Source organism: Lissotriton vulgaris, chromosome 10, assembly GCF_964263255.1.
Source record: "Lissotriton vulgaris chromosome 10, aLisVul1.2, whole genome shotgun sequence".
NCBI classification, from domain to species: Eukaryota; Metazoa; Chordata; class Amphibia; order Caudata; family Salamandridae; genus Lissotriton; species Lissotriton vulgaris.
In genome coordinates this window covers 702,656,350-702,668,719 of record NC_141698.1, presented here as the reverse complement: position 1 = coordinate 702,668,719, position 12,370 = coordinate 702,656,350, and the positions used below count along the sequence as shown (strand labels likewise).

The 12,370-nt window shown below is 40.1% G+C and overlaps 1 protein-coding gene across 2 annotated transcripts in view; it reads left to right on the top strand.

Annotated features, from left to right (window-relative positions):
• Positions 1 to 12,370, top strand: part of CREM (cAMP responsive element modulator) — a 791,294-nt gene that overhangs the window by 432,741 nt on the left and 346,183 nt on the right. For both annotated transcript variants that reach the window (XM_086941526.1, XM_086941525.1), the window contains exon 4: positions 9,559 to 9,656. Coding sequence is in view for 1 of the 2 variants with exons in the window: in XM_086941525.1 (XP_086797651.1) it covers positions 9,559 to 9,656 (98 nt within the window). In the remaining variant the exon portion in view is untranslated. The remainder of the gene's footprint in view (positions 1 to 9,558; positions 9,657 to 12,370) is intronic.

The window sequence follows — 12,370 nt, the reverse complement described above, 5'->3', positions numbered from 1 at the left end:
AAATTTGGCGTGGATACCTTATGTGGTCAAAAAGTTACAGAGGCCTAAGCGGAACTATCCCAAATAGCCAAAAAAAGGCTTAGCACGGGGGGGAAAGGCCTAGCAGCTAAGGGGTTAATTGTCATGTTGAAGTGTTGTTACTTTACCTGTTTCATCTAGCATATTCTAATTTACAGTACTTCTCTTTAAAGTGTTGCCATAACCTGTGGTTTAGGATTTCTTAGAGGGTATTAAGAAAGTTTTTCCTCCAGTTAGCACTCCCGCTCCCCACTGGGAGCTTAACATAGTTCGATCTAAATTTATGGGGTCTCCTTTTGACACTATTATTCACAAGGCTTCTTTGCAACAGCTTTCTTAGTCACAATTATTTCAGTGCGCAGAGTAAGCGAAATCCATGCGCTGTGTGCAGAACTCTTCCTAGGATTTCCACATGAATCGGACTATTTTTTGCCCACTTTTTCCTAAATCCTTCAATTTGTATCCGCCCTCTAAGGGATGGGCTTGCCATTCTGTTCAGTGCTTATGACTATTGATGGGGATCCCCTAGAAGAGAAGGAATATTGCTTACCTGTAAACTGAGGCCTACTCATCAAAGTCATAAGCAGCCCTGTTGCCTACCCCGGTTAAGAAATGCTACAGTGCTCATTACATTTTACCCAAGTTTCTATTTTGTCCCATAATAGGGACCTGACCGAGCAGTCACCTGTGGGGCACAATGAGAAACTGAGGGTACTCTGAGGTTCTTAAAGGCACAGTGCCAGTTGCATTAGCTGAATGTATTGCTTGCAGCCTATTAGCTAATTCCGTCTTTCATGTCTTTCTCTTTTAAGGAAAGCTTGTGAAAGGATTGACATGTTCACCTTTACTCCATAGTGACCTATATGAAAGTAAATGTTTTTCTTTTTAAAACAAAAATACAATTTAGATTTTTTAGCCTGTTTATAGTCTGCAGTTATTGTGAGTGTAAATATTTTTTTTAACACACACACGTCTATCTATTTATTTTATAAGTGCTCCGGGGTCTCTGTTGCGGGGCTGAACTATTTAGTGCTTATGACTTACCCCTGGAAGAGAACTAGTTTTACAGGTAAGTAGCTTTTTCCCTATGTTATTTCATTTGTATAAATATGGCTTATGAGCAAAAGTGTTTGCCACTTTTTTCGATGTAGTTTTCAAGATCATATTGTGACCTCTTTGCATATATTTTTGAACATAGTGCATGATAGCTTTCCCATAGGGCATCACCCGAGTCTTTTTTTTAATTTCATTTAGTCTTATATTATAAATGAACATTTCCTCCTATACTTTTTAGTTGCATACCTTTCGTAGCACAAACACAATGACTTAAATTTCCCTTTATGGGAATGGTTTTCTCACATAGCAAAATGAGGCTGTTCTTCATAATTCAGGATGCATACTGACACAGTGGCACCCACTTTCCATGTATTAATTTGACATATGCACATACTTTGCCAGCTTTTCTTGTGTCTGATGGCAGACAGCTGAACGTTTGGTAAGCTCTCTATTCTGCCACTTGGGAACGCCACACTTGTGAGATATTCACAGTGCTCATGATGTGCTGTCAATACAGTACTCGGAGGTAGGTTCCATTAAGACCCAATAGCAAAGCATGAAACTGTGCACCCAAACACAATGCAATTCAATATGTGTTTATAGAGAGCTGGTATTTCAACAGGGCATCCTTATTTGTCCAAACGCATCCCACTTAGAAGTCTAGTTTGCCCCTTCTCATTAATCCAATGTAGTCTGTAGCCCGTCGCTTCACTCTAATGACTGAGGCTTGAGACCTAACCTTCCCTGGGGAACTCACAGGCTACCACTCACAGCACGGCTTTCTCAAGCAGGTGTGAACACCAACAGGCACCAACATGTTACCACTGCTTTCAGTGGCACAGCTTCATACACCTCTCCAACCAGAATGGGCTCTGGCTCCCATGCTATTGCAGTCTTGAGAAGACTGCAAGGCTGACGCCAATCCTAATGCGGTACTCTAGGACACCATCATTGTTGAGGTGCTTTGGGGCTCTTCCAACTGCTGTATACAGTTTGTAGTGGCTCTTGGACACCACTTTCTGTGCTATTTCTCCATTTACGTATTTTCAATTGGTTGATGAGTGCAAACAAATCTTGATTAGAGTAAACATGCTCAAAGCTTTAGCAAGTAATGAATCTTTCTTCTCCCTACGATCTGCTTGCTGCGGTCTCAATTATGAGCTTCTTGGAGTCATATCCTTAGATACCATTCAGGACAACTTCAAGTGGCTCTGTATTTCTAGAACCAGGAGCTGGAGGGCAGACGCACAGTCTGGCTGTCTACCACTCAGACACCATGAGGGGGAGACAATATGCCTGACCCCACCTACTCCCCCAGGGGAGCCACCAACCTCCCCACCCCCACATAGCCTCCGGGTCACACACCCACATCCCCCAAGGCCCCCACCTCCATAGATATTTACAACCTGTGGAAATATTTGTGTTAGACTCCTTAGAAACTGGGAAAGCCACCACTAAACGATGCAGTAATTCCAGTATCCAGCAGGTTATTCCTAATTCCATAGACTTTACCTTGTGAGCCTCATTCTGTGATGCTGAAATGCTGGCTGAAATGGTATCTTTTTGCAGAGGTATCCTAGTGCTCCTAATAGAGGCTTATATGGAGGCACATTCATTTGAAACATTTTATAAAACCACTCTGAATCTGTCTTTTCTTCAATTGTTTTTAAAGTGTGGGTGGGATTGTAATACGGCAATAAAATATTCATCTCTCTTACTTGTAAGTGCATAACGTGAAAATCACTTTTGCTAGGTATGTATTTAATATCGTATGCCACCTGCATCATCATCATCAAAAATCTTTACTCGGATTAAAATTAATCTATAAAATAAAAAAAAAACAATCAGCTAAAAACTGATTACATTTGCAGCAAATCCTGTATTAAAAGTCAACATCTTATCATAATTAAGTTAGATACAAGTTCCTGTGATCTAACGTTCATAATATACATGATATGCTACATATTGTGCTAAACAGTAAATTGTACAAAAGTGTGAGACATTTATAGAGTTGACAAGATATATTATGAAAGGTTTTTAAAAATCAACTTCTTATAATCATATTTGGAACCAGTTCCATATCATTCTAAAGTGCATAATAAACATGATATACTATATATTTTGCAAAACATTCAGTTGTTCAAAAATGCAGGAACGTTATACAAGTAACAAGATATATAATGAATGAAGGTTTAAATATCCCAAGAATGTGTGCAATATTCTTCCTCGTAGGTTAGACTTTCTAGATATGAAATGCACCACCTCCTCTTAATTGCCAGTGAGAGAAATGAGAATACAGCTAGCAGGTTGTAGCACTTCCAGTTTACATAAAAATCGTTTAGATTCTCAATAAATTGTATTGATAAAAATAGTGGCTGCAAAAAACGCGTTCTTATATCTTTATAAAATGTGCAAAATAAGATAAAGCGCAATGTGGATTGAATCATTTTCCACCACACGGGCATATGTGTGCTTTTTCATCCCAGACCCCCAATTTGAGGGAGGCACCGAAATAGTGTATAATGGCTAATTGTAATCTGGTAAAATAGAACCAGTTTTGTACTTTGAATACAGTAATCAGCTACCTTTGAATGCCTTGTCAATGTGTCCTGAGCAATATCTACGTACAGTATTTTAGACTTTTCTCTAGTTTCTCCTTTAACTTCTCTTTTCCCTATGAGGATAATTTTCAGCTTTTTATTATTATATTGCAGGATACTGGTGGAATTCTCTATGCTGACTGTTTTATCAATCTCTTTTAAGAGTTTACTTATGTGGCTGGCCAAGGAATTTTGACATACTGCGCAAGTGATAGGCAATCTTGTATTATTTCCTGTGTGAACTTTGTACCTATTTTACTCTTAAAACTGTGGCAAGTAATACTGGTTTATCTGTATTGTGTCATCTAAATAGGGTACATCTAGTTCCTTATGTATAATATAGGTCGATGTTGATTGTGGCACTGCCAAAAGTCTATGCAAGAAAAGATTCTCCTGCGTCTGCAGTTCCATACTATTTGTCTTACCCCATAATGCACCCCCATATTAACTCCTGACAAGCATTTAGTTTTAAATAGTTTCAGCATTTCTCCTATGGATTTACTCCCTATTTTTCGGGCAAATCGTAAAAAGGCTTCGGATGTCCTCAAAAATGTTCATTTTGCATTTCTCAACTGAGGGCCCCATTGTCCACCTCGGGGGAATTGAATACCCAGATACATCAAGTTCTTTGTTTCAACTAAATATGTTCCCCCTAATACAGTGGGTTATTTTCTTTGGTTTTCCATTCCTGCATACCATTGTAAATATTTTCGATACGTTGCTTGTGGTGCTGAGAGAAGAGGACATAGGAGATGTGTGCGTCGACGGAGAAGGTGAGTTTATTTTACTTATTTTTTCCAGCCTCCCGCTGCACCATCCCTGTTGTGAGGCAGCCGTCACTGGCATTTACCTTTTGCAAAGAGCTGTCTACTCCATTTATATATAGGAAAAACAAAAAAGGGGCAAGGACCTTGTCTGATACCTCTTGTGGCCCTAAATATTGGCCTGCATTCCCTATTTGTAACATATCGTACTTGTGCTGTAAGAGAGTCATACAACTGTCACAAGTCCGAACTGATGTCCAAAGGTGCACCCATTTTTACCATGGTTTGTCACAGCTTAGCATGATAACAAGATCGAAAGCACTGCTAAGATCTGCAAAACAGAGATGCATGTGACTTTCCTTGGCTATTGTGTATTTACTGATAAGGAGGTTTAGATTAATGCATTGTTCCGTCGTGCCAAGGTCACTCCTGAACCTATACTGTGACTCAGTCAGCACCAGGTTATCCGTTGCCCAGGTTTCAATTCTTTCCAGACTTGTTCTTCCCATAAGCTTAGCAGATGAGTTCCGCAGGGATATTGGTCATAACATATTGAACCCCCCATCACCTTTCTTAAATATCGGCACTATAATGCTATCTGACCATATTGGAGGGAAACACCCTTCTGGCGCTACATTACCCAACTGGGTCAGAATTGGCCCACAGAGTGTGCCCATGGATTTAAACACATCCACTGGGACCCCGTCAGGTCCGGAGGTATCTTTTTTCAATTGCAGTGCTCATTTCCTCTACACTCACTGGCTTTAGATGTAACAATACAGCTGGTTGATTAGATTCTAAGTGAAATTCTACCCTTTCATTCTTGGAGTTAAAGATCCCTCCAACGTGGCTGATCCAGTCTGTTGTGGATAAGTAGAGCCTCAACCTTGGGTGCTAGGTTGACCCTAAGAAATGGCATATTAATAGTTTTGCAAAACAGCAATCTTTTGTTTATGCTGCTTGTTCTAAGTTAGCCCAGGCCTGTTCCTGTAATTCTTTTTTCCTATTGTTCACTGTTTGCTTGTAGGTAAGCCTTAGTGCTTCAAGGTATTCCCTATTTCTGTGTATTGATTGGAATGCTTTTCTAAGGTTTTGATTGGCCTGTGTGCAATGGTGATCAAACCACCCAGTATACTTTTTGTTGGTACCCTTGTTTGCACTCCTAGTCTATCGGCAATTGCAGAGGTTAATTTGCAGAAGGCTGTCAATATCTTACATGGGTCAACATACTATTCTCTACAGGTAACTAATCAGTCTACATTCTCTTTTACAACCCTATTTAAAAAGGCTGTTTTATTTACCCCTGTCCATTTAAGGCCAGATGGTTCAATGTTTTCTCTAATGTTGGCCCTTCTGTATGTTCAGTTTTTATGTTAAGAACAAGTATTAAGGGAAAGTGGTCACTAAAGGTACTTGAGTCACCCCTTAATGATTTAAATACCCCTCTACCATTTACTAAGAGTAATATATGATCAATGGTGGAACATCTACCAATCCCTCGATAAGATAATAAAGAAGCCTTATTATTATCAGTGGTGTGTTCCAATAGTACAAGATTATACTTGAATTTGAGCTCATTTATAGTCTCACCATATGGGTCATGCTGAAAATGCAATGAAGGTCTGTCAGTATATCCACAGACCTCCATTGGTGTAAATGGGCATTTAGTTATGTTGAAGCCTCCCACCCATATATAAACACAGTCTGCCCCATATCCTCTCATGAAATATTCCAGTTCATTTGCGAAGTCAATTTTTACCTTATTTCAGGTTTTATTAAATGGATTGTTATATTAATTTATCAGTGCAAAATTCTGTTTCCCATCAATTTGAAAAAGTAAAAACTGAAAAAAGAGTGATTTGATATAAGATTTCCTTATCGTTAATGGTGCTATTGTTGATATTTACATCACCATGCCTCACTTAGCCCATCTGCTATTTGATGGTATTGAGACAATGGATGCAAAGCCTTCAACATTAAAACCTCCCAGGTTTCCTGTAGGAATGCTAACTGTGAGGTGTTTGTAATGCTCAGCCGTTCTTAATTCTGGCCACGTTTCACAATGTAACAACTAGTGTGTTATCAGATGCCTCCAGACGAACGCATTTTGTCCTCCCTCTTTTCATTTCTTTTTATTTCCCCCAATATCTTATGGTGAGACCCTGGCTCTTTGTCCTCAAGTTGTCAATTCAACTTACTGCAGCTGTATAGTGAGGCAAATCTGTTAGAGGTGGCCAGGCTCATATCCGTTGTAGCCATTTGTTCCCATCTTATTATACGAGGATAGAGCAAAGGCCCTTGATACTGGATAGCTGGTACTGGGGGTTTATAAAAGAACTCCAGTGGGACAGCTGTTATCTTTCCATCCTGGATATCAAGGGGCTTTTGCCTTCGGTAAAATTTAGACAGTAGAGACTTTGCCACGTCCAGGTGAATGAAATTAGCAGTAGTGCAGTCATCATGGACTAGTTTTCAAGAATACCAGATCCAGTTTACCCTTCTCACCATTATTATTTTATTATATAACAAGTTAATATTACAGGTGCGATCTGCCATCCAGTGCACAGCTTTGTTTACCTGGTCCCGCCAATTTTCTGTCACACTTTATTCTAGTTTGGGCATATCCTTTAAAATGATTACATAAAGGGTGCCATCTGGCAAATATGTAAAGTATCTGGTACGGTCACAGTTGTCCCCATATTTGCTTTGCCAAATTGCTGCGAAGTTACAACCTCCTGTGGAGTTGATGAAATAGGGGGTTGAGCCTCATGCGTGCCTCTGGTTGGATTTACACTTTGCGTATCCTTGGGTAGCAACATATTGATGATCCCTTTTGAGGGCCTGGTAGGTACTGGATATTCTATTTTAACAGGGACATTCTTTACAGTTGACTTAGATAGATTACTTATTCTATCACCATTCTGTATTATACCTGGCATTTTCTTTACAACTAACTCAAGCGATATAAAGCTTTTCTTAACTTCACTACTTTCAAGTAGGAGTTTCTTTTCTATATTGTCCAGTTTTGCATGGGCCTTTTTAATATTCAATTATATCACAAAAGACGGTTTTAGGAAGTCTAAAGACCTACAAGGATAGGCTCCCATTCCAAATATATCAAAATACAAAATGGAACCCTTGTCGCCTAGCTGAGAAACTAACCGTCATGGAATGTCCCTTTTATAGGACGGTTTCCCTCACCCACCGAAGGTGGGATGCTTCACAAACGGAAACCTTGTATCGGGATGCCTAGTCACAATAAGGGCTACAGCCTTCTCAATGAGAGGGAGCAGCTCAGGGATGTTTTTGTACGAAGAGAGGTATACTAAATACCAGATTGAGGAGCTCAGGGTGGTGAAGGCAGCAGAGCAGGTGAAAATGATGGTTAAAACTAACTACAGGATTCGTAAAAACTTTATTATGGTGACCCTGGGCTAGGTTAAAAAGCAACTTGGCACTGAGGGGGTGATTAGACCAGCTTTTGTGTCACAAAAAGGTCTGCATGTTTCAGACTATGACCCAGAAGGTGTTGAGGCTTTCTTCAGGACCTATAAGTGCTGCTTCCATGACGTTTAAGTTCTCAACCAGGCAACGGCTTTCTTCATGACCTATAAGTGCCACTTCCATGACGGTTAAGTTCTCAACTAGGCAACAAATGTGCATAGACCCAAGGGTTCCATTTTATGTTTTGACCTTTTTCATAAATTTCTTAATATTCTTTGTTGGGGCAGGGTCCTGTTCTTTGTTGGATCCATTAGAAGAATTACCATGCTAGCTTATACCTGGGGCCCTGCTGGTCTGCTTGAACTTGGTACTCATTATTCTAGTTGGCTGTCTACTCTTTATCGCGGGTTGTGACTTTAGTTCATGATCTCGCTATTGATTAAGCCTATTGTATCAATAACATAATTAGTTATAATGTTTGCGGCTTTACAGTTTTTTCCAGCAGGGCCTTGGGCTAATTTCCGTTTTCCCATGTTTGAATTATCCTCCTATCCCAAGCCCAGTCACTTTAATTTGTTTTTTTTTTTGGTTACAAAAGAAAGGAAAATCTTACAGGGATTCTCGTATGTCCTGGGATTCCTCAGGTCAAGAGGGGTGGCCTGGCCCCAACTTGTTCAGGTACAGACCGGCCCAGTCTTGGCCTGGTTTTCGCCCGGGTGCATCTCGCACACGTCACATGCAGCGGGATGCTCCCAACGTTTATAAACACGTGAATGCAGCAGGACTTGCTGAGGGATGCAGTTCCACTCCAGCAGAGTCTCTCCTGGCCAAGGATTTGGGCAGAAATACGGCCAAAGTCAGCCCCAGCGCAGCCGGACACCCCCAGTGCTTATGAGCGTGTTCTTATGGCAGGGCCTGCTGGGGGTTGTGGTCCTACCCCAGCTCGCGGCCAAGGATGCGGGCCGAAATGCGGCCAAAGTCAGTTTAGTGTATTTTAGGGTAAATGGTTTGCAAAATAAAGATGCAGTTTTAGCCTATTTAACATCTAAACAATGTCTAACAAGGGCACATGTCATGTGGACATACCAATGTTTGTATGCTTTAGCACATTAAAACCCAAACAATTGGTTTTGCCAATGCTTGTTTAATTTAAACGCACTTAGTGGTGGTGCGCATACACACTCTAGAGCAGGCACCCATCGTATACCATAACAAAGCATTTGCATACATGGACATAAACAAAATATTAATACAGCCATAGAATTGTTTGGTTATGCCACTAGCAGGTCGGGATTCCCGCAAGCTGAATTGGGAAAGGACCAACAAACTAGAATGAATAGAATCACCATAAAGGTTTCTTTATCCTTATCGGGCAGATGGTGGGAAGACTACGGCCTTACAAACCTGCCTCGAGGTACAACCCCTAATGCTGAAGGCCTACCACAAGACACTTGAGGAATGGGGTATGGTGGTGGGGTGGGGAGGGGTCGGTGTGATTTCCTCAGGATTTTTACAATGTTAATGTGCTTGTGTATTTGAAAACCAATAAAAAACATTTTACATAAAAGTTTATCTTTTTCAGTGATAATCATTGTATAGTAATAAGCTGATTAGAGGATATCTAAATATAAATGCATCAAACGGAATATTACATTTTAGAAATTTAAATTTTACAGGTAGCAACAATTGCAGAACCTGATGAGTCCACAGATACAACAGATGTTGTGACTAATTCTCAAAAGCGCAGAGAGATTGTTTCAAGAAGACCTTATCGGTGAGATCAAAAGAAGGGGTAACACTATTGCTTTACAGAGGAAAATTGTTCACCTCCTCCATGTTTTATATAAAGTTACCGGGGACTAATACTGATTCATCCACCATGTCTTACACACTCCATCAATACTATACAATTGTGGTATGGTTTATGCACATAATATAATGCAATCCTAATTCACATAAACCAGTTTCATGCAAAGGTAAAAGAGATGTTACTAATACAGATGCCTAAATCAGATACTGAAGCCAAGCACTGAATTGTCTCTCAAACATAACAAACCATCAAATAGATTTTAAGTATGACTTCTGTGTAGCGAATGTATTAGATTAGGGCGGGGGTTGGATAATATTTACATTTCCATGCTTGAAGATTAGTAACCTCAGTACTTTCTTACTCACAGCTTTCCAGGAACCAGCAACTATAGGCCTGTTCACTGGCAAGTGCAACCTAGACCCCCTCTAAATCTGGAGAGTGTCTGTCTATTTGCCAACCAGCATTCCTTGGTTCCTTCATTAGTTTCCAGACTTCCTCCTCTCTGTCTGCAGTACTTTTTTAATGGTTCCTCTGCTGTTGCCCCCAACTATCCAGCTAGTTTCCAGCATTGCAAGCCAGCAAGTCTAACATGTCTTTTTCCTTTCTGTCCCCCACTGTTTAAACCAATGTTAGCCATAATTCATATGAAGTTTTGGAATAGCCTTTTATTTAATATCACAATGTATGTTATTTCCCCTTCTCATTTATGTGGTCATCGAGAGAGGGGTACGTGGGAAATCATTAGTATACTACAAATATCCACCTCTGCCACAAATACTGTTACCCAATTTATTTATCGTTGGGGGAACCATTATGTTGCCTATCATTATATTTGCTCTGATATTAATACATAGAACCTCTCTGCATACCTCCTAGATCTCCAGAACACAATTGTAAAAGATTTTTAATTAGAAACATGAAACACTCACAGTTAAAGGGTACTTCGTGGTCTTACAGTTTCCAGATCAGCCCTTGTTAATTAAATCACTTGTTGTGATGCATCGAATGCAGCTCACAGAGAAAGAAGCATCTTCTTGATGAATGTGTGACAATAGAAGAGATCCCACTCCAGTGAGACCAGTGGAGCTTTATTCCCTAAACTACACAGCTTATTCCAAAAGACTGGTAGTAATAAAACTTTTCTTGCCTTTTGAACTTACTGAGCGGGTGTGCTGACTGCAATGGGGTACTGGTTTACCCTGATGAATGTCAGAGATCCCTTATTCGGATATCAAAGGAGCCGAAACATGTTGTTAGAAAGGACGACTGAGATATATCTTAACACATCTAACTGATTTCTTTAACCCCCTGCATACTGCGAGCATTTTCACGCTGTGAGGGCGATTTAAATAGTGGGTCGGATTCCGACGGCCCCCGGCCGTCCTCCGTACACGCCCCCCTTGACGAATGACGGCCGGGGGCTTTTTGATGCATGCAAGTGGTTAACCCTGACCGGTGTACTCTTGAAATAAAGGTATTTCCTTCTGGGTTTACACTGAGGTAGCTTTAGCTGAATAATATAGATCTCTCACCTATTCAGGACCATTGTTTTGGATTTCCCTCATCCTGAGGTTGAGAACACCTTGGTTGTAATATCCTACCAAGGTGGGGCAAAATTGCCTAAGATGAAGCATACCACAATGATGTGGGTGAGGCTTTTCCATCTAACATATTTGGTATGGTCTCTTTAGGACAAGGGCACTCTCCCAGTAGGTACAACATGTTTATCTCTATTGTATCCTTTGTGGTTGCTCAAATATATGTGCAAAAGACAGGGTGGAATTTGGTATCCTCTTTCTTTCTGCTTGTGGTGTACACTTAGATGGGTGATCCCGGCCCATTGAAGTTCACCTGTCAATGAAAGTTGTCTATTGTGTGGTTTTCGGAAGGAATTTCACACCTCATTAGAGGTAGTGCAGCAGCTTCAGAATACAGCTAATTAGCCTAACCTGGCTATAAACTGTATATAAAGTTATATTTCCCAAATTGTTGAAAAATAATCTGACTTTAGCAATGAATTTTATTTTTAAAAACCGTAAACATTCTTAAACGTTTTCTGTAAATATTTCCTTCAGTATAATTTAGAAATAGTAATGTATTCTGCTTTAACAGTATTCCCTACGGGAGCAGAAAAACCCAATACTGTGAAAATAGGTTTTGGTGATTAATTCGCTGTAGGCAGACTAACATTTATTTTGACATGTACCACTTCTAGGCGCTATGCATCCTACTTAATGGGTAAAAAGATATTTTTAGGGGTGTTATTTAACACATAGAAGCAGTTTTTTCATTCTGTTAATACGTTTATTTTTACATGTCTACTGTAAACATGAGAACCTTCAGGCGGCAGGGGACTCACACTCAGGGGAGTCCTGTGACATGTTATCAGGGTCACAAAGTGGATGGCACAATATGATGCTTCAGTACACAGGTAACATTTAATTTTATATGCTGTATGTGTAGTTGTTGCAGCATGTACAAAGGTCTTCTGGAAAATAAGTAAATACGCTAAATGTGGTTTTAAGCCAAGTGCAATTTTGCTTTTGGGGGTCGGGCATTGGATAGCAGTGTCCAGTATTAAAGTAAATAATTATCAGCAGGTGAGTTCCCAAAAAATGAAAAACTCGGGTGTCCGCCCAAGAAGGGGTTACTTTGTTGTCCCAAGTACAACACTGCAT